General features: G+C 35.2%; 1 protein-coding gene across 42 annotated transcripts in view; it reads right to left on the bottom strand.

The window, feature by feature from the left end:
• LOC121295932 (receptor-type tyrosine-protein phosphatase delta) overlaps positions 1 to 23,854 on the bottom strand; it is a 226,921-nt gene that overhangs the window by 165,662 nt on the left and 37,405 nt on the right. For all 42 annotated transcript variants that reach the window (XM_041221061.1, XM_041221131.1, XM_041221062.1 and 39 more), the window contains exon 2: positions 14,842 to 15,009. In XM_041221061.1, the coding sequence (XP_041076995.1) occupies positions 14,842 to 14,926 (85 nt within the window). In that variant the 5' untranslated portion in view covers positions 14,927 to 15,009. The remainder of the gene's footprint in view (positions 1 to 14,841; positions 15,010 to 23,854) is intronic.

Here is a 23,854-nt window from a genome sequence, read left to right as displayed (position 1 = left end):
CCCCTAAGAAACAGGCCTTTAAAATAAATATATATATATATATATATATATATATATATATATATATATATATATATATATATATATATATATATATATATATATATACACACACACACACACATATATAACAGCAGTTCATCGGTCAGTATTTCACTCTCAGAACACAATATAAAAAGCATTTTATATGATGAAACACTGTTAAAGAAAAAGAAAATTGGGATGCTGTTGTCAGGACTGACCACAAATTAAAACTAAAAAAGTGCCTTTTAGAGTACATTAAAACCTGCTCCTTTGATGACCTCTGATGAGGTTCTAGCTGTTTAAAATCCCAGGAAAGTATTATCATCAAATAAAAAGAAATCCCTGTCTTGTGCTTTACCAACAGAATACTGTACTGTACGTACACGATGAATAATTCATCAAAGCCCATTCCATAACGAAGAATACATCAGAGAGCTTCAACTATTGTCAATCTGCTTCAGAGAATGACAGAAATGAATGTGTTGAGCACCTGTTATGAATGCACACAAGTTGTACAATGGTTCTAAAGAAATACTTGTATTTATCATAAGACAGACATAGTTTATAACAACTTTTAGGTTCACCATGCATCAGATACAGTTATGTGTGTTTCTGTATGCTTTGACAATTGTTGGATATATTCCAAAATATTGACTTCAGAGAAATATACCACATTACTTTGAATTAATGCTGCAGTGTTTATTTTGAAATTGCTAAAAACAGCTATGGCACTTATTCAAGGGTGGCGGTAATTAGAAGTACTATGGTTTTTGAAAGGCGCAGTTTTTTTCAAGGTTTTTGAGGGAGGCATATATTGAAGTTTATTTCTGTGGATACAACTTGATCAAGATGGCGAAGAAGTCCTACATCTTTAAACTGAATGTTGTTAAGCTCGCAGATCAGTTCCGTGTTTTACTAGGTGATCACATACCAGTGTAGCGTGGAGAGGGAAATAACACAAGAGAATGTCAATTCAACACAGAGGAGGTTTATTTTCTCTTTCTTTTCTTACAGCAGTTTCTAAGAGTCACAGGGCTGAACTCTTTTTAATATATGGTGCGTTTCTTTGTCTTCAACCAGCAAGACAACTAAACACTCACGGTCTCCTGATCCAGGCAGAGCTTCGGTGAGGAAAATTAGTTGATCCTGCGTCTATCCTCAGCATCTCTTATTGGTCAAAATACCATGCATACAACCAAAACAGAAACGCATTTAATAAAATTAAATAATAATCACACAGCTCCTGAATTACAACTAAAACGTATTACTTTTCTTGCTATATATATATATATATATATATATAGATATATATATATATATATATATATATATATATATATATATATAGTTGCTGATGTATTCATTAATCCTGCACCAGTATCAGTAGACAGTGCTGAGTACCTATTTTTTTTGTTGTTTCGGTTCCATAAACTTTACAGTAAAATACCGGTACGATTGAGTGTGTAATTGTTTTATTTTAAACAGATTTTATTCAAGTTTATTCAATTAAAATATATTATTTTAAATACATTTTATTCAAGTTTATTCAATTGATTTTGTTTCTAAATGTAATGTTTTGCCATATTGTGTTTTGTATGCATTTCTTTATTAAGTGCTGCATTTATTTGAGCTGGGGTAGGGAACATGTTTCATTGCTGAGAACGGCATTTATTTGTGGGCAGCGTCTATTACAAATCTGATATCCGAGAGTGCCACTTATTCAAGGGCTGTGCTTATTCAAGGGCGATGGTAATTCCAAGTAATACGGTATTGTATTTAGTATGCTGTATGCCTCAGTATAAGCAGATGGCTCTGTTCCTTATATGAAATAAATAAGGTGTGTGACTTGACTCAAGTTACCTTAAATCACTTTCTCCTGGATGACACACAAGTACCAGTTGGTATTACATTTAAGATATGATTTCATTTTTTTTTTTTAGTTTTATCTAAATACCTCAACTGTGGCCAAAACTGTTGCATCACTCTATAGCAGGAACTCGCATTGCTTTATAATGTCCAATGAAAGCTGCTAAATAATGTTACGTTAACATACTGAATTGCATATATTTTGCAAAGCCCTATTACAATGCCAGAATTAGCTGTCATTCAGAAATGCTCTGCAAAAATCATGAATTTCCGTTTAAGCAATAGAAATCAATGAAGGGGGCATTATGTTAAATGCCATCACCTTTGGCTCGGGACATTTAACGACATGGGAAAGCCCTCTTATGAGGGTTCTATTGCTATTAAAAAATGGAAATGTTAAAAAACAAATATGTAGCACTAGTTTCTGTTGATAATGAATGCAATGGTTTTCCTCATTATTCCATGAATAATGTGGTTTGCTCAGAATTCCATCTGTGGTCTGGTAGCCTTCACTCAGGCTTCATTATCTCAGCGGTGGACGCTTCGTGGGTATTTCCAATTGCCAAATAATACCTCAATACTGAAAAAAAACTTCTACTTACATGGAGCTGTTCTTCAGTTCATGTACCTCGTACAGAAAAACGAATATGGTTTGTGAACTGTTTATAAAACATTTAAAAGAGTAAAAGTACAGCTACCTCTGTCCCTAAAGTCAAACACACACACACACACACAGTTCTGGTAAACTGAATTTATTGCAGCCTGATTGCCCCCTTTATCATTATTCTTCCATTCCATTTGTTATAATAACCCTTCTTCTGCAAATTGTTATTTTATTCCACTGCTCTACTGCTCATGTCAGTTGTTTACAGATTTTATTATTTCTAACTTGTAAATCAGATTATGTATTTTGTTACACAGCTTTACTCATATCCCCCTTTCATTTCATCTGTGAAAAGAGTGTCACTGAGTTAACGGAAAAAAGGCTGGTCACTCACTAATGGAAATACCAATGAGATCTTTCAAATTGTATGATCAGATATTGCCATTGAGCAGAGAAAGGATAACTGCAGTAATGTTAATGTTCCATGTTCAGAAAAGATTGGGAAAGCCCTTAAGTGCATATGATTCTTGTCATCCACAAAATGCTGTATACACTTGAAGCTCAGGAGTTGATATACATTCCCTTATATTTCAACCTGGAAATGCCTCTAATGGAGACAAATATCTATCTGACTGTATTAACAAAAACATCTAGTCTTCATGTGATCATTCCGATTTGTGCCCCTCCCATGCATCTGAATATTTGTGATCTAATCTGTCCCCTATAGAGTCTGAACTTTTTAAGTGATTATATTTTTCACTTAATATGAGCACCCCTGCCTAAAAAGTAGAAAGCCAATATGGCTTTGTTACTCTTTTCTTTTTATGAAGTGTAACCAACAGACTTAACCTACTAAATTAAATTTTCTACACATTCTTCTGCTGTTGCGGATCATTTAGGCCTTTCCCAGAGTCTTAAAATTCCTGTTTATTTTGTTTCTAAGCAACAACTACACTAACTGACTTTTCAGATGGTGCATATGCTAACCATTTCCCAAACCCTGCTATATACCAAACCCACTCAGTATATTTATCATATAATTTCTACCATAGGGACTAAAGTTGGCCTTTATTTCTAAAAAAGACGGTTAGATAGTTCTGTTATCTTTTCTCATCTAAACCTGTTAGCTTAAGTTATCTGACCCTGCACTGAAGATTATAAGTAGCAAACACTACATAAAACAAATGTTGCATGTTTGTATTGCTCATGGCCATCACCATGTAAATGCTCTTCTTTCTCTGAGTGGGGAAAACATGAGGGTCATCTGCAGCACATTATGCACGACATGTCTAAGCCATGAAAAACACAAGTCCATTATTATTACGCTCCACTTTGGGAAGTACACCTCAACTGAACTCCATTAGCTATGTTGCATTTGTGTAGCCTGTATGGGGGCTCAGATTTCCACATGCTTGTACTACCAACTAAAGACACTGTCTGCGGTATTCCAATGAGTGTACTTTTTACCTCTTATAACAAAGCCCACCAACCAAAAAAAAGTTATGTTTGGCTTAACTATTGCTCTCTCTCTCTCTCTCTCGTTATGTCGGCCTCAGATTTCCAGCACTCTCTCGGTCGAAGGAGAGGTACGTCAGATGAGTCTCTCTCTCGGTCTGCTGCTCGGCGCACGTCTCGGCTCTCTCTCTCTCTATCTCTATATATATATATATATATATATATATATATTGCATTCTGGTTATATTGAACACCAGGGGACAATGAGGAAACTAATATTTTTGACACTTTCTGTTTTATTAGTATTATTATTAAAAGGCAATCCCCTGATGTAAGCAATAAAATAATAGTAATTAAATATGCACCACAACAGAGGACACTGCTGATAAGCTCATTTTACCTCTGTAAAGTAAAATAAGTCTTCTTATACGGCTTGTAAAATCAATCTCAGTCACAAATGCAAATTGTTGTGCTGGTAAGCAGGATGTTAATTTAGGGATTTCCTGTTAATATACGGTACTTAGAAAATAGAGTGATAGCGAATAGTTTATCTGTTCCTAGCAGACAGTCCTTGTATGTCCCCCTCTATGGTCTCTGTCTTTAATCTGCTAGCCAATCACTTGTTATAAGCTAAAATAATTTTAAAAAATAAGTAAAAAGCAATGTATACAGTGGGAAGGGATACTTGATATCTTTTTTGTACAGATGACTTACTAAATAACTTCGTATTCCAGAATACCAAGGCTTCAAATATATGCCAGTGATTTTAATGATGGTGATACCCCAAAATAAAATAAAAAAATAATGTTGTGGTGGTGGTGGGGGGATTTCCGTAATCACCCCCTTTCAAAAGGGAGGAAGAGATTTTATTAAGCAAGACATTGGAGAAAGGCAGAAAGGCAGTGAATTCCCCCTTTTTTTATTAAAGCAGATAGACTGGGTTCGATAATGTATCTTCATTTTACCTCAAAGTAAATGGTAACTGCAATGGTAACTGTCAATCTTGGTGGAAGGCTGGAAATAAATTGATAACATCTCAAAGGGAGTAGATAACCTTAAAAACAAAATCTTACCACTTCTAATAGTCAAACTTGGAATAAAAGGGCTGCCTTTCTTGCCAGAATAGTCTCTCATGGTATCTTTCATATACACTGGAAACATTTTAAGCCCTCAAAGGATCAGTATTAAACTGTAAGGTTCTGAAGACAATGAATAGACTGTAAGGTTGTTGTCATACATTCTCTTAATTAGTGTAGGTAATTAAATCGCTAATTGACTGGAGTTGATCCCTCAAGAACTAATAGCCATGCTCTATGCTTTTCTGCTGTATCCCCTTAAGACCTGCCAATCCACTTCATCATGCAGCTCTTCAATAGAACTATTAGAGGTGTCAAGAAGCATGAAGCCAGGGAGTGCCGGCAGCTCTTTATAAAGAGTACAAGCATTCAGCCAACACATGGCTCTGTTTTTCAATAGTACTCATTAGATGTTGTTCAAGGCAAATAGTAAAACAATGGCATCTTGACTACAGCTAATTACTTTTGCGCAGTAAACCTTAGACATTGCGCTCAGCTTGATGGAAATAGTTTTGATTGTGACAAGCAGCACGTGCATACCTTTTCATATTTGAAGTGGGTGCTTTTCTCACATGTGTGCATGAGAAGAGAAAAAGGGTGGGTGCTTTAGGAATGTACTTCTGTGTCGCCACTGCAGCAATGTACTACAGGCTACGAAATGAAAAAAAAATCCTGCAGAGCATTGTTTTATTTCTTTTTTGTGAGTGGCTTCACAAAACCAACAACAGCTACAGGGAAGGTATAATAAATCCCAAACAAAATGCACATTTAGAAGCTACTAAAAATGTTCAGCCTGGTGTCAGTTTGGAATGTGCCAAATGAAAAAGGAAGTTATGCCTAACTGAAAGAAACTGAAATTAACACCTTAAACTACCTCAAATCAAATACCCTAACCCTTCCCTGGGCCTTCAAACCATTTATGCAATGAAGTAACCATGTGTACATTTCATTTTTAGTTTTAATGGATTGAGTCGTTAGATAATTTAATGTCTAAGCATAATGATGCATTTACTGAGATGCAAAAGCCCAAAGGTTATCAGAACCACACAAATTAACCCATATTACCAGCCCATAGCACACATTATCATTTACCATAGTTAGCACTAATTAGCACAATGCGCCTCGGCGGTTAGAAGATAGAATTAGTTGCCATTGGTGAAATAGCCACCTAGAAGTTTACCCCCTAGGTAACTACCAATTAGAAATACCCCAGGACACAAACCCTGATGTAATTTGAATTGACATTGAGGCAAGGAACTTGAAAGTCATGACAGAACACAGAATTGATAAAAGTCTACAGCTGCAGAACCGCTCTGAGCCTTTGTAGCTTAGCGGTTGATCAGCCTTACTTTCAATGCTACGCTAAGTGGTTTTATTTTCTGCACTATCAATTACTTTCCTGTCTCATCTTTCTCAGTGTCTTCTCTGCCTTCATTTTTGCATGCAGGTTTTTTTAAATAATGAGATATTACCAGATTTAATAAGCTCAATTCACCATGTCAGAGAGGAAAAAACTAGCCACATCCAAATTATTAACAATAAAAAGTATCAGCCTTGTTTTTAAACAAAAAAATATGTTTTTTTTTTTGTTTTGTTTTTTTTAATAAAACAGAAAAAAAAACAAGTGTTTTTATTCCACAACTTTTGTATATTATATATATATATCATATATATATAGATATTATATATATATATATATATAGTATATTCAGTTCTTCAGTAAGTCAGCTTACTGAGTTTGCATGGTCTCTTTTTCTGGATCTCAAAACCAAATATATTACAGTAGTCTGTGTTAGGAACACCTCCTAAGAGAACACTTCGGCTTAGGGAACAGCCTTGTGGTGAAACAGAATGTTCCCATTGTAAATGCTCCACCTAAAGGAGCAGGAACTTTTCTTAAATGAACACCTTTTTGGCACTTACAGCGATTTGTTGGTAACCAATTCAAAACTGATACAGTACTGTTTTGTAACCTGACAATTCCTCCTCATCAAAATGAAATTCAAGTGGTTTATTCAATCTTTTCAAAACTGACTTGTCATCGCAAGAATAATCTTGAGCTGCTGCTGCTGCATTTTTTAACATGTGTAGGGCGCTGCTGTGTTAATAACTATTGTGTTAAAATTTACTATTGTATTATGTGCTATTGTATAATTATTGTTAGACTTGCTGCTGCATTTTTAGCGTATGTTGGCGTGTTTTGAAATTTTAGTTTGTCACTTAGTTTATTAATAAAGTTTATTAATATATGCTTGCCTATTGCTTTTCTCTTAATTATTCTGTTATGTTGATTCATGTATTCATGACAAGTAATTAATACATTTGTATTTATTGATTCATATCGTGACTGGCCTTGGCATATTCACAGGGGACTAAAAACCAGGTGTCCTCAGAGTTGGTCAAAAGCAGAGGAAGTCTAGTAGCCTCCCACAAGTGGATTCCTTTTCATCAATGATAACAGTCTAAATTAAAAATGTAATGTGATGTTGTGGCCAGAGAAGGCGCTTTTGTACATGATTTGTAAACAATGAACCGGTTTTAAATAAATAATTTTGTTGTACCTTATTTTCCAAAGGATAGAATAACCATTTTGTCCTTTGATTGATATGCATTTCCATACATATCTTCAAATTAGTGCATAGTTAAAAGCATTAATTTATGTTTTGTGTTTTTGCCCGTCCCCAATTTGGTTATCCCAATCATTGTGTTTTACTGAACTGTAGAATCTCAGGACATCTCGTACCAATTGCAATCTTATATTATGGTTTATTGCGAAGGCTGGTATTGCTTTAAGGCAAATACCCCTGAAATGTTAGATGAATTTCAACATAACACTGACATGCTCGATTCACACAGGAATAAAAACAAGACACAGGACACTTGAGTTAGAAATTTTACAGAAGGTCCCAATGTCCTGTAAAATAATTTGAGAAAATTATCAGGGATAAAATAAAAAACACAGTTTGCACAAAACTACATTTCACCCATGTTGGTAAAAATTCCGAAACCACCTGTTTATGTGATGATTTTGAGTAGAGCTGTGTTCAAACGTTCAAAGGTTCGTTAAATAGACCTTAAATAAACCTTCGAAAGTTTGTCAGGAGGCATTCACGCACTCTCAGGTGTTTTTTTTTTTAATTATTTTTCCGTTAACAGAACCCGTTTGACAATGTGTGAATACTACAAATCAAATTAAATGTCATTGCAAAATGTGATCTTTTGATTTGTATAATGCCTATTACTTAAACAAAAGTTTGTACTGTATTAAAATCCACTACCAGGTCATTATACATAACACCTGAGTAGGATAAAGCACCGCCCCTTTAAAAAAATAAACAAACCACAGTTGAAAGGTCACAGCACAGAGGCAGACGGTGTCCAAGAAACGGGTTTCAGAAAGATAGACATAAAAAGACATAAAATAGATAAACCTCTAATTTATCTACATTTTGCAAAAATATGTTCACCCAGTCTGAAGTATTTCGTTGACCTAAGTTACGTTTTGGATAAAATTAGCCTTTATTTTTAACAGACTAGGGTGGATCAAGGGGAATACATGCTAGAAAAATACAAATCGGGGTATCCTGCACTGGTAAAAAAAAAATGCAAGTAATAAAGTGTAAGTATTTATTTAATCATTATTACGTGTACATAAACAATGTGAATTTGTATTTATTTAAATGATAAAAACATGGTTACTATTCAATATAACATATTTTTAAACTACATGTTAATGTTTGTTTGATTAAATGTATATAGAATACCTGATAATAAACTATGCAAATTAGTACTATTAAAGGTTTGAATCTTCTTTCGGTAATGTGTTCCAAACCTTCGAAGGTCGACATGTACCCTTCTTTACAGCCCTCATTTTTAGTCGTGCAAATTGGGCTTTAGAGAACACTTCGCCTGTTTCCCTAGGGGTGCTCACTTCGCCACAGACAACTGCACCAACACTTTATATTCAAAAAAAATAATAATTATACTCCATGAATGTGCTCCACAATTAATAATATGCCAATAATACAGTAAATTAAAAAAACCTAAATAACTGCTGTGAATCATCGGTTGTAATGCCAAAGAACGTGTCAGAACACAAAAATCAAGGCTGTCGGTGAAAGCAATGCAAATAAATTAAATATTGTACAATATATTAGAAACGGCCACAAGAATAAGAGGACACAGGATGAACATCCCAGTAATTACATAAGCAGCATACAGTATAGTTTACTAGCCCACAACAGTGATTGAAGAATTGTTTGGCACAATGTCAGCCTGCTCATTTCAGTTAAATAGATAAGAGGAACAGCTCTGCACATATGTCCATATACTGGTAACTGTTACTCAGCTGACAGTGCTGAAATCAATTATTAACACAGATATTTTCGATCCATACTTAACATAACTAATACACAAATGCTATTGTATCTATAAGACTGTTTAGCTTTTCTTTTTTTAATGCTATTTTATTGCCTTTCGAAAAAACAATACTATGTTGGCTATTCAGCATCTGCGCAACTGACTGCCATTTGCTACGTGCCGAATGGTTCACCTTCTTTTCCCTTTCAAACTGAAAACATCTACTTTATCAGTAGCTAAAGCATTCAACTGGAACCACTTCAGAAAGAAAGCACACATAGGAAAAAAAAAAAAAAAAAAACATTAGTGCCCACAGCTAAAGTCTTAATCATTAAATCTATTATTCCCATTTGTGGAGGGAGTTTACAGAGGCAATCTTTTATATAACCAAGGACAAAGGTCATTGTCCTACATTGCCAAACCATCTCAGCATGTTGAATGTGGTTGTATCTGTTTACGTGGAAAAGTACAGAGAACTACAAGCTGATGACCTGCATCGGAATTGGCAAAGCTAAGACAAGGTGAGCATTTATAATAGCTGCAATGATTAATGTGAATAGTATTTTATACAAGCCGTACCATGTTACACTAAAGTTTAGTTTAACTAAGTAATGTTTTTTTTTTGTATGTTTTAATGTTTTTACTATTGTAGTATTTGGCATCTAAATAAATTCACAATAAAAATGTCAAAAACAAGATAACAATAATGATTTCTTGATTATATATTCTTTGTCCTGAAACCAGATACTGGGCAAAACAGTAACATGGGGTATATTTTAAACAGGTTTTAAGAGTACACTGTACTGGTGTAGTAAATGCATATACAAATTTTAGCCAAACAGAACTCATGCTGATGATCTCAATACAAGAATATCTGAAGCTAGATCACATTGCAAGCTTGGATCATTTTCTTCCCAACTCTTCATCCCCTTTGAAATTGCTCCATTAACTGCAGCTTTTAAGAGATACGCAATTAAAATGAAAAAAAAAAAAAAATCAGACGATTTAAATCAAATTACTGTGCAGGCAAATTAAGCACTGGGATTTAATTTGAACTGTTGTAAAAATGCTAATTTGTGGCGTGCCTCAAAGGTTTATGCAAACACACCTATATATTACAATAATGTATATTAGGATGAGCATGAAACACATGTTTACCAAGATTTACAGCACTATTTCCTTTGGGACTACACTATCATTAGATTTTCCCGATGTTAAACTCAATATAGTATAAGTAGGGGATATAACTAATTTACGATTTCGCGGAAATCGACAAATTGTGAACTATTGCACACTGCAAACTATCACAAACTACATATCTTAGCCTTTTTTTTTTACTGTTCACATGATAACAGTGCTTTAAATCAGCCTAGTATCAGTGTGTCTGTATTGGTTTTTCTGTGACCTGTACTGTGCAGTAGGAGGTGGGACAAAGTCAGTGTTGCATTGTTATTTTGATTAGATTGCTAAATAGTTTTCAGCATAGGAGGTAAAATACCAAAGATGAACAACAAAGCAAAAAAGCAAAGTATATTTCGGCTGAGGATCGTGTCAAGAAATGTCCCAAATAAACTTTACATGCAGATGGAGGTAAATTGTTTTGTAAATCTTGTGATTGAATTTGGAGAAAATACGATCGATCGATATTTAGCTTCAGAATCACACACTTTAAACAATAGGCTGCTAAACAGAACGTAAGACAAACAGCTTTAAAATTAACTTGAAAGTCACAGACGAAAAGTATTTTGTAAATATGTAAATTTACTGTGATTTAAGCAGACCCTTATTATAAGGCTCCTGTGAGAAAAAAAGTCAAGGTTTTCATATATAAGGAATAGGCAGAAATAATGGAAGGCAAGCAGATTGATGTGCTGGTGACAGCCACGAAGGTGCATTCAAAAACTGCTAAGAACTAATTAGGCGTTGGTTCAATGATCTTTCCAATAAGTGAGACTAAACTAAGACTATACCAACAAAGGCTGGGTTATTATTCACCGCAAGTTTACATTCATGTGTGGTATAATGAAGAACTTCTCACAAATTAAACTGCTTAATATACTGAGTGAATATTATTTAACAGCTGACCAACTATCCTTAAAAAAAGTTTCCATTTTTTAAACAGAATTGACTGTTGACTAATTGCATGCAAGAAAGTCCCTGTGAATAACAACATAAGGAATGTGTACAAATGATATATGAACAACAGTGGTATTATGAAATGGTATTATGAAATAATTACAAAAACAATGTGTTATACGCCTTTGATGCAAAGTAGTGTGGAACTATGTTCAAAATTTAAAGAAATGCAAGTAAGAAACCTAACATTCTTTTGGAAACATGAAAGTGTTAATCTAAATTGTGGTGTCTAGACTGGCCACAGATGGTGGCACATGGTGGTGTCTTGAACAGGTGTGAAGAGGACCTAAGTACAAGGATCAGTAGCAGAAGTCTGTCTAAGTTGCTTAAAAGCATCTTAGACATTAGGCATTATAAGTATGTACAAACGAGGTTTGCCAAGGCAGTCAGCTATAGATCTTCAACAATTAAATGTCTTGCATCAAAATGACAAGAAGTTACTTCTTATTACAAATGAGGAAAGTCAAAGACATCATTAACATTTATCTGACTGGTGAGAGCTTATTTAATTTAACATGATGTATATGTAGTATGTGTGTGTTATATGGCACATATTTACAAGAAATAACAAATAGAAATAACAAATGTTGGTTTAGGTGTTTATACTATTCATCTCAGTATTTACTTTAACAATTTTTCACAAACACACATACATAATAAACACCATGAAGCAGATCTGTGCTCAAGGATTTATAGCACTATAATATTTGAAGTCCTTGTTGATTCCTTATGAGATAGGCATTTACAGTATGAAGGATCCAAATGTGGATATGACTTAGAAAAACGTGGAACATTTGCCCAAAAGACAGCCTTGATTATACAAGCATGGTGTCTTAACCGATAAAAAAAAAGATGTTGAAGAGAGAAATAGTTCATTAAGAACAGAGCTTCATCATGCTTGTGAATCAGGGATGAAGAAGTCAATTCTAAAAATTCCTGAGTCGGTCTCCCGATACACTAGGTATTAGGGTACTGTCTCATTTCAGTCACTTGGGTGTAAATACATGCATATTCAATATATCTGGACTGCAGTAATGTGCTGGTTGTGAAGCACTGTGACCAAGTAAATACAGGTTGGCAATTGATCTCCTTCCCGTCCTCATTGCTCAGGAGTAATAATTAATCCCAGATTCTTGTTTTCTAGAATCTTTTACAGTACAAATTAAACTAACACAGTAAGACTCCAGAGAAAATAATAGGACCTAGTGGTTCTAGGGCAAGGCTTAAGTGCACTACTGCAGGAACTATACAGTGTAATTTACACTAAAGAGCACATCCAAAGTGAAATATCGTTCAATAGTGCGATCTAAAAAAAATCAGCCTTATTGATTCCAGATGTCAAAAGACTGAAAGTTGCAATTTCCTTTGCCTTTTTTTTCTGTTTTGAGACAATTTAGCTGCAGAAACTTCCAGTGCCTGATGTTGATTAAGCTTTAGGACACAAACAAAAACGTTTCAGCATTTAGAAAGTTCTTCAAGCTGAGCAAAGCATTTTTTTTTCTGCTTCGGAAATTCTGAAAGGCAACACAAATTCTAACATAACAAAGTAACCTTAGGAACATTTACTGTCCTACTGGTCCAGCTCTTCTTGATCAGAAGACTCAGATATCCCTACGAAGGGAGGTCAGGCAGACATGATGTATCTTTTACCATAAATAGCACATTCATATACAATTCAGAGCCATCATACTGCAGCAGAGCCCTGAAAGCACTGCAGTCAACTGTTCAATTCCAGCACCAACCAGGATGGAGTCACCAGTATTTACAGCGTAGATAATAAAAGCTATGAGTTTTACACAGATGTAGTGGCTCCTGTAGTATAACGGTAGACCTTGCAATCTCAGCAGAAATAAAGCTGTGTTGCTCTGTTTTAAAGTGTATTTCCACAGAAAGCCTGCAGCAAATGGCATTATAATGATAGTCATTTTATTTCAATGGTTAAACACTGGACACCAATTTGCAGTCTCTTGGTCGTTGTTTGACAGTTTCTGAAGTCCCCTGACTCATGGCCAATTTTCTTTGGCTTTGATACTATCAACCTGCACAGCTGTCAAAAAAAACTATATCAAAGCTGCTGTTATGACAGTGATACAGGGTACAGAATTTGAATGGGCCCAAAAGCAAGTGTTTATTTTTATTACAGATGTTTTCAACAAAATCTAGGTGGTGCCTAAAATAACATTTTGGACAGCCATACACACATATTGTACATACATACTGTACATTGCATGATCTTGGGATATTTATAAACCAACATACAGTTAATTCCATTTTCTGTTATTGTTTTATATAGTGTACGTTGTCATATAAGCCCCTTTCAGACTGGTATGCTCTGTCATGCAGGTCAGCTAAGTGATTTCACACTGCTTTTGGACCACCACCCTTTCATCTGTTCAGCTTCTTTCTATTGAATCGTCGGCCCAAATGTTGATTAGAGCAAATGTTTCTTCATCCCTGCTGCAATCTGGCTCAAGATGTGTCTCAATCAACAGAAATATGGCTAAACAGAAAAAACAGAACTGTTCCTTGTGGAAGTGAAACCATCAGGCATTTGGTTTCACACTACATGGGGTCGAGACCCAGGTAGCAGCGCCAGTGTGAAAGGGGCTTAGTTTTCAAAAAAATCCTTTCCAAATGTTGTTTTGTTAACTTTTATTAAATAGTATCAGTATTATCTTGCATAATATTTCCCCAAATGTCATCTTTTAATTTAACCATTGTAGGGAAGATATTCATGAATACAACCCAATGATGCAGAGAACACTACAGGTTTCCAGCAAAATTTTAGATCCTTCTCATACTGTATTTTTTTTTTTTTACTTTGCAATGCTCTTACTCACTGAAGCATGTCAGTTAGTGATTTATCTTCCTTTTTTCACCTCAGGTTATTATTATAGCCTGAACAGGCAGAAATGAGCATTCACAAAACATTACTGCATTACCCAGCTAGAATTGTACTGTGCACAATAATTATATTTATCCCTGTGCTATCTTCATAGAAATGCTGTCTTTGCAATCAGAATGACTCCATGTTTCTTATGTCAATGGCCTACAGGGTTATATAGGTATATAAAAAAAAAATCTAAGCGTCAGGCAAAAAATAAAATGGTTTCCAGCATCGTTAATGTATAAGAGTTGGACTTTGTTGCAGAAATGCCGACATTTCCAATAATCTTCAGACTTTAAGTTATAAAATATAAGTCATGTCATAAAACCATTCCTCACATTTTACCGTGGGCCAAAGAGACTCCGTACTTGCAGCATCTAAAGGGTTGACTAAAAAGAAGGGAGTGTAGTAGAAAAATAAGAAGAAAGACCTACTTTCAGCATCTGCTAAGAGAAGAAAGCACAGGAGCACCACCACTGGCCTGGCTATGTGCATCATCCGACAGCTTGGCACCAGCATCCTTTTGCAGCTTTGTTCTCACTGGCTCATAGGCCACAGTGAGTCAGTCTGGTCTGAGTTCTCAGATGCAGTGTGTTCACAGCCTAGAAAAAAACATATAGACATGTAGATCTTAACAAAAACCTATGCATTTATTATGAAACACATCGACTGCATGTTATTTTTAGGTGAGGTTTCATATTGAGCCATGTGTCATTTTATAGCTGAAAATAAAATACATTAACTTGAGTTTCCTAAACATATTTAGACCACTGTGATACACTGGGCATTAATTAGGATAAACATGTTTATTCAGATATGTTTCTATATTTCTGAATACAATAAAGTTTAACATGCATTAAACTGTTCTAGAATGTTCTTTAAGAAGTTAACAACTAGTCCAGACTGTATTTTAAAAATCAAAATAAGCTTTGAAAAAACATTATTTTAATTACTCAGTAGTCACAGTGAATAAGCCCAGTATTTGGAAATTTCAGAATCTTTGTTTAATAATCACGTTTTAAAGAGTAAATCAACTACTGTAAATTTTTGTTTAAAAAAAAACAAAAAAAACATTGACTGTACTATAATGCTTGATGGTTCTAATCCAGGCTGACAGTAAGGACAAATTGTCAAGTTATGTCAGGTCTAATCCCAAGGAAAATGGACAGCTATAGTATCACGATCCCACTGATTCACCTCAGCCCCCAATCTCTGCAAAGCACCACCTGTTACATCAGCTTCTGGTTCTCAATTTCCCTGCCCTCTGTCCTTTCAACCCCTCTAAGATATGACTACTGAATAAGTGCCTACTAATTCAAAATGTAATGGATTTGCAAAGTTGATTCACATTGGACCAGAGCAGCTTCAAGGTACTGTCAGTCACTTATTCTTTCAGCAGATTTATAATAGTCCCCAAGAGTAAATAAGCCATTGTGAAAAGAACATGTAACCTTTTTGCTGATGTGTAAAAACGTTTTGAGACATGCTTTTATTAAATACTGTATACTTGTTACTATAAAATAAATGCTTACAAGTACAAAATACAGTAGCACAACTGGGGTGCATTCAATAAGCAAAACGCTCTCGCGGCGCCCCAAAAGTTTTGCAATTATTTATTTATTTATTTTTTTAATTCAATTACTACTGTATTTATGTAGTGGTTACTGACACTTGTTTGTGGTTTAACATATTGAGGCACAAGTCAGATTTGTCAAGTTATAAATAGTCCATGTTTCCTTTTCTAGTACAATCGTCACTTTAAAAAAATACCATAATCTTTGTTAAAAAGCTAAAATTACATCAAAAGTATTACTTATCACACATGTGTTGGTCAAACAAACCCAAATTTGAAAAAAAAAAAAAACAATTTGCAGCCACCGCACTGATAATACAGGTCAGCCATTTTGGACCTCCAGTGAGGCAGCTCTGAGCTCCTGTTATGCAGCGCTTTCGGTATGCAGGTCGTTCAATAGAAAGCACCACATAACGTTCTGGAGCGCTCTGCCTATTGAACACACCCCTGATAAAGCAAAACATTTTCCATATTATCATTATCATTTATTATTATTATTATTATTATTATTATTATTATTATTATTATTATTACTTACTACTACGACTATGACTACTACTAATAATAATACCCAAACTATTATATAAGAGCACCCACTCCTAAATATCTTTGTATGAGACATTCAGTGAGCAGCTGGTTACTTTCTTTTTATAAGGTTTGAAAATATGTCCATCGCAAAGATAAAGAAGGCTCATTATTAACCCATCTGTTTAAGTTAAATGTTTGTCCCCCTGGGTCATGTAGCAATTGCCAGACAAGAACTTGATCGCTAAGGGCTCAAGCATCCAGGTTTCCCAGGAAAGATCCATCAGCATAAAGTAATACAATATTCCGTTCATGAGCCCTGTAACTAAATCAAAGGGGAGCTTATTTGATCTATAGTATTTGAGACTGAGGTCCATTGAGAAGATACAGTACCACTACAGGCTGTTTCATGAACTCTAGCAACTATTAGCCCATATCTTCAAATCTATTAAATTTATTGTGGCATAATTTAAATGTTACTCTTAGTCTTCTTTTAACTTCAAATTTAGTACATTACATTGTTTCAAAAGAGATGCCTTTTCGCCTTAAATGAAAAAAAAAAAAAAAAAAAGTGACAGCTACTGCCCGTGGCATTGAAAAAAAAGCATTGAGATTATTAATGCAGTGTTGGTACCCATATTGCATGTAGCAAAAAAGGCAACGGGGGCGGGAGGGCTTTGCAAATTGGTAGCATGAATAGCCCATCACACCCATAATGTACCAGAAGGAATTAAAAACTAATAATAAATACACAAATGAGGAGGCTAATTAGCTAGTCAAATTCCAATGCCTGTGCTTGTATGTTCTGCTTCACTATCTGTGTCCTAAAAGAGCCATCACAGGGGCAGTCGAGGCACACATTTCCCTTCTGTCTCTTTGCTTCCTCCTTAATGCTGCTACTTTAAATGACAGCAAAGACCAAGAGATATCAGTCCTGTCAGGCTCAATTTCTATCCTAGAGAGCTATGGATGGCCAACTGTTTTATAATAGCTTCCCTTCTATCATTGAACAAAATAAAAATGGGTGAAAACAGCATAAAACCAGATGCATTTTCTCTTTATTTCCAAATAAGCAGTGCATTTACACTGGATGCTGCATGTGACTAAAGAGGGACTGGTCTTGAAATTATGCCAGCCTTACCAACACAGAAATGGGAGAGTCCATTTCTGCAACACCCAGACCTATATCATGTCCCCAAATTAATGCTGAATGCTTTTTATGATAACACGCCAGATTCAATCTTGGAATACATTTTTCACGCTCAATTTTGTGCAATAGGTTTTACAAGCACAGCAACAATGCCTAAGCCCTTTCTCTTGTCTCCCTCTCTGCTTTAGCTGGCTATTCACAAAGCTATGTATTTTATTAAAACAAAAACCATCAACCAGCCAAAAAATTGATATCTTTACCACCAAAGAATAATTATGAGTTTCAGAGTGATTAAGTCTTTCTTTTTTAAAGCTCCTCCAAAAATCATTCATGCTGACAACTAAAGATGCCTTGCTACAGATTACCATTTGGGCAGCATACTGGTCACTGAAGAGATGCCTTGTTTCCATATCCTATATCGGCTCATTTTCTGACACGTCCAAAATCACAATAAAATGAATGCAAGTGGCTGCAGGCTCCAGCACACTGTGCTGTATAAAGCAATTTGAACAACTGTAAGATTTCAGTAAAGTCCAAGGGCTTAGTCATTGTCATACAAATGCAGGTGGCAGCTGAATCGTTATTGACTTCATCAAATCAAGATAAAACACCTAAAAACACAGTATTAGACCTAGAATTTTTTTGTATTGATTGATTACTAAATGATGATTAATAAGCATATTCTACAGGCAGGTATGTTTCACACTGCACTCAAATGTAATAAAGCATACAGAACATACTGTACTCAGTTAAAAGAGGACAACATATACTTTGGCATAATTCAAAACTGCCCCAGTGGACCAGTTTTCTTTTCAAAATAACCTTTAAAGCAGAAAGCTGCACTTTATTAATTGAGTATTGATAAATTGCTGTTACTGATGTGCATGCTAATGCAAACAGATAATTACTAATGGATTACAATACAGATGCACTCCACTTATAACGGATCCTGTTAGAACAGCGTTCCATTTACAACGTGTTGAGGAGGCATGTCCCTGCCATACAGCGGGGAATTACTCGGGTTTATAGTGTACACACTGTTTAATAGGTACAGTTTTCCTGTTCCACAGGCAGGTCTTTTCTGTTTAATACATAGTTTAATACATACAGTACTGTTTAATTTGTAGAGTTTTCCTGTTCCCAAGGTAGATATTTTGTGCAAATAAGGTACATCCAGGACAGTAAATGACAGTCACAGCGGCATTTGTGACATCAGGCAGGAAAACAGTTGCTGTTTACTTTTATTCTTCTATGTTTTTGTTGGCACGGTTGTTGTACAGTTTAAATGTATATGGTATACAATTTTAACATTTAGCGAAAATATACATTCGTAAAGTGGTACTACTTATAAATTGTAAGGTCCACAGGGGCATCTTTTAAAAAAAATAATAAACTCCAGTTCTTTGGCAGTTAAGCTTTCTTGTGTTGCTGATATTTACCGGTATTCATTTGACAGGGACAACGAAGATTTTGTAACATTTATGACGCGTCTACAGAGAGTAAATATTTAAGGTACTTATGTTTGCAGTTATATACAGCATTTCAAACTGTGTTTACAACATACTTCTTATAAAGTACTGATTTCCACTGTCCCTTGCAGTCCGTAAGTGGAGTGCACCTGTATTACTACTATTCACAAAGTATGTGTAGAGTGGTTCACGTTCTATTAAAATTATGTTAAGTTATGTTATGTTAAAGTTATGCTTTTCAAAAAACAACAGCAATAATAATTTCAAATTCATGACTGATTTGATTACAAAAATACAGGTCACTTTTTACATTAAACACTTAATACAAATACAGTATCTTATGATAATTAATTCAGCCAGCATAAACTCAAAGGCTGAACTAAATGCCATATTTTAAAGCTTAACAGCATCACAGATACTGCAGAAATGTCATAAGAGGGTGCTTTTTATTGTAATTACTGTACAGACATTTCTACACAAATGCCAGTTTGACCTCTTTGAAATGCACTGTTTCTAACTGCTGGCATTTGTTTTTGGAGGAGTTGCATATTTCTGTCTCTAACAGCACAACATCCCTGAAGTCTGTACCCATCTGATATGTAAATGGACTGCTCTGGCTTGATTTTGCCCAGTGGAGCAGGTTAAATGAGCATTGTTCCCCTCATTAACATGTATCTCTGGCTCCAGATTGAAGCTGTGTTGAATTAAAACAAATTCCATTAAATAAACAATGCACCATCACTTTGCTCAGTGATCTAGGTCTTTAGGGTTTCTTTTCATTCTTCGTTCCCTTGTATTAATGCACACAGATGGGCAATGTTCTGAAAGAACAGCACCCATTAGCTTGAAACTCCTATTGCAAGCAAGGAAATCAGGTAAGTTTCTTTTTTTCCTTTTCCTGCTGTCTCTAACCACCACCATACATGATAGTAATTGTTGCATAACACCTACTGAATAACAACTGCATTGCTGTGGCCAACTCAAAACAGGGCCTAATTTAATGCCATGGGCTAATGGAAAAACATATACTGTATCAGTAAAAAAAATTACAACGTGAATAAGCAACCATGTACAGATTGTATTTATATGAGCAGTTCTGTTACTTTACAATCTATAGTGCTTTTATATTTTGATTAATAAACATCACATTTACTGCAGCTTCCTCCTGTCTCAATACAAACTTTCTATTTACTGACTCTTACCATGGTAACTATTCTTACAGCTGCTTAGTTCAATAAAAGTCTTCAATGAAGTACTTCTGCCATCATGTTGAATTATTGCACACACTCTGTGGTGCAGTATTTATAGTCAACTTGAAAAGGCAACAGCAATAATTTTTAGCTACTTTGGAACATTTCTACTGACCTCTACCATGCAACGCCCCATACAAAATAAAAATCTGCAATGCTAAATGATTTGTGTTTTAAGCATCAGATGACTAAAATCCCATTTTAAATGTAGTTTATTTGATTTTTGCACTCCCCCCTCCACTTATGAACCTCTGTAGCCTTATCTAAACAATGTATGAGAATTTTCACTAATCATATGTAGCTACTAGCCACATATTATCATTTGTATAATAAAATAAAAAACAGCAGTCATATTTTAGAAAAATGTACGTGACATTCTAAAGAACCCCAAGCCAAAGTACAATCCTGTGCCAGTGTGCTTAGATAAAGTAGTAAGTAAGAAAAATGCTCTTGGCTCTAATGTAGCCATCTGTGAAGACTACCTTAGACTGCATAATGGATGACATGGTTTTAGGCACTGTACTCATCAAGATAAAAAAGAGGGGGAAACACAGACTCAATGCATTGAGATTCTGCACTTTTTATAAGGAATAAATATCACACACAGTCCAATAATAACAAGCAATCAAAGCAATTGTTGCCATGCTCTATTTGTGTAGCTGCATGGGACGCCATTGTAGGAGGATGACAGAACGAGGGCAACGATGGAAAAAATTGCCGACAGCCATACTCTAGGTTTAGAGTTCAGCAATTATAGCTACTGCATTCGTTCAAGGCAGTACCAGTTTGAATGTTGCACAAAGGTGGGTTCATACTTTTATGTTATAATTAAAATGCCAAGTGTCTGCTGTTACTGTTTCTAAATGCCAATTTGGTGTGATATACCCTTAGCTAAACCGGGATTATAGTTGTGAAAAGCATAGCATTTCAGTTGGAGTTCTCTCCAGTTAATTACAATACAGGAAATAATGTACCTGTCGTTGCATGGTAAATAATACCTCCAACAGGCAACTTATGACTTTTGTCACAATGTTTCCCTCAGCATAGTGCCATATAATATCCCTACCATTACATTGTGTACTGCTATAAAAATCTATTTTAGGACATTGTTGGAATTACCTTGTGGTGGGAAGGGGGATATTATCATTAAATTAGAAGTATGAATAAAATGAAGACAAACTGAGCAGTGCTGTCGATATAGCAAATTGCTGGTGGTACTGTACAATCAAAAAATAAATAAATAAAGAACAGAATCACTAACATTTTAAAACACATTGTAGCTCTCTCCAAGGAAAATAGAGACATATATTTCAGGCCCTTTATACTTTTCTAATTCACTTTGGGTGGATTGGCTATCCCATTGGCTCCATGGTGGTTATCAAAAGCGTGATGCAACCTTCTGCATATTCCTGCTGCTGGAACAGGATTCCCCAGCAAATCAGATCTGTTTCATGTCAACGAGTCATCCTCTTAAAAGATTGTAAAGGGGTAGAACAGTGTAGTATAGATTGGAGTAAAACCCCTGTTCCAGCCTTTGCTTTTTGCAACATGTAATTCTTTCTGGTGGTTTGCCAGAAAAAGAGCTCACTAACTTCTGTTTTATCCTGGATGTTTGACTCAGCCAACACAGATGCAATGAAAGCAGCAATACAAAATATTGTATACTTTTCCAAAATGTACAAAATCTTAGATGCTAGTATTAAGATACTGCAAGATCATTTGTGTTAATATTCTGTGATACTGTTGAATACAGATTTTTATAAATGAAAACCAGAACCAGGATTACTTAAGTTACTTCCATGATCTTTGAAACCTAATTTTCTATATTCAGTAGCATATTCTAGCATTTACGTTATATGTGTAATGCAACATGTTTGAAGGAAAAATAAACTAGGAAAATCAAAAATTCTCATCAACTCAAAACGACTTATTTTTGTTTCTTTGCAGGAGAAAACAAGCAATACAACCCTCTATCACACATACACTCACATAAGCCTGGTGCACATTAGCTGACGTTAGGGAATCGCATCACAAAAGTGAGCTGATCGATCGATCGGCCGATCTTGTAAAATCGCATCGCAAAGCATAATACACTACCTGATGCAAATGAAAAATCTACCAGGCTTTACAGATTGTCAACTTAACTCACTTGCAGATTGTCCCCTGAAGAATTGTGGCATAAATTGGGTACAGTATGCCACCAACAGCTTCCTCATTTCCTTCCAAAAAAATGTCTCATCCAATCTAAATGCCATTCTCACACCGAGGGAAAGTCACTGACCTCTTGATGCTGTATCCCTGGCATGAGCCTCAGGAAAGCAATAGAAACTACAGCTGCATGTGAACAGTTGAATGGTTTCCTTGATTAGAAGATCTTTCAAATGAATGGGCTAAAGCAGTGGTTCTCAGAGTTTTTGGGCCGCTTCCCCCTTCCTCTTGTCTGTGGTACCTGATGTTCATCCGTCCGTCCCGTACTTGAAGCCAAAACGAGAAAGCTTTTATGTGCTTCAAAATCGATTTAAACTGGTTAATGGACTAGCAAGCATAGGCAAAATCAGCTCAGTTTTATGCAGTGCAAAACGTTTCAACGTTTTGTTTCTGGACTTTGCTAACTGCATGATTCCTGCATTAACAGTTGTATCGACAACGTATCGACTATAATAACAAGTCTGACACAAACAATTTTGGCTGTTACTTAATTAAACACTTGTAAATAATAATAAAAAAAAATGCTTCACATAAAAAAAAGATCAGTCCTACTACAGTAGCAGGCACAGTTTATACTGCCTGTAGGTTTCTGATCACATCAGATCTATTCCACATTTTTTAAATCTATTGATGGAAATGTCCGATTTACTTTTAATGTTTTCAAGCAAATTGGCTTCACCACTGCCATTCTCATATCCACTTTGATATCTGCCACATTATTTCCCTTATCAGGCGCGTCTTTAACCTGCTCTACATACCAGTCTGCCAGAGAGTGGGATTGCTACGAGTACTATATGCAACCCTCTGATTGGTGGAAGTATTATGGGCGATCCAATCAAAATAGCCAATAAAACCCCGAACCTTCTAACGCGCATACAATGCCCAGTATCTCGCTTTTCGCAAAATAAACAGGTATAATAATTCAAATAGATGTGCCATGCACACACCATCATCTTGATCAGCCATAAGCAACATTAGCATCAAAGCCATTATGGATAATTCACTTTCCTGTCCTCACTATCTCTTAATAATAAGGTCAAGAAAGAGGTTTTAAGAAAACAAAATGGCTATAAATAGTCTGATTTGAGACATTTTTCTTTACTGAAACAATGCCCATGACCCTGTAATCTCTGGTGGTATTACCCCAAATAACTGAAACAGCTGTTTAAAACATATAAAATATTATATATAAAGCAGATAGAAGTTGTTTTTTTGTGGGGGTTTTTTTCTGGAAAGGGTAACTTTTTAATAGAATTAATTAATATAATAATA

The sequence above is a fragment of the Polyodon spathula genome, chromosome 2 (assembly GCF_017654505.1).
Source record: "Polyodon spathula isolate WHYD16114869_AA chromosome 2, ASM1765450v1, whole genome shotgun sequence".
In the NCBI taxonomy this organism is placed as follows: domain Eukaryota; kingdom Metazoa; phylum Chordata; class Actinopteri; order Acipenseriformes; family Polyodontidae; genus Polyodon; species Polyodon spathula.
The sequence above is the reverse complement of the archived record's forward strand: the minus strand, read 5'-3'. Positions and strand labels throughout refer to the sequence as shown.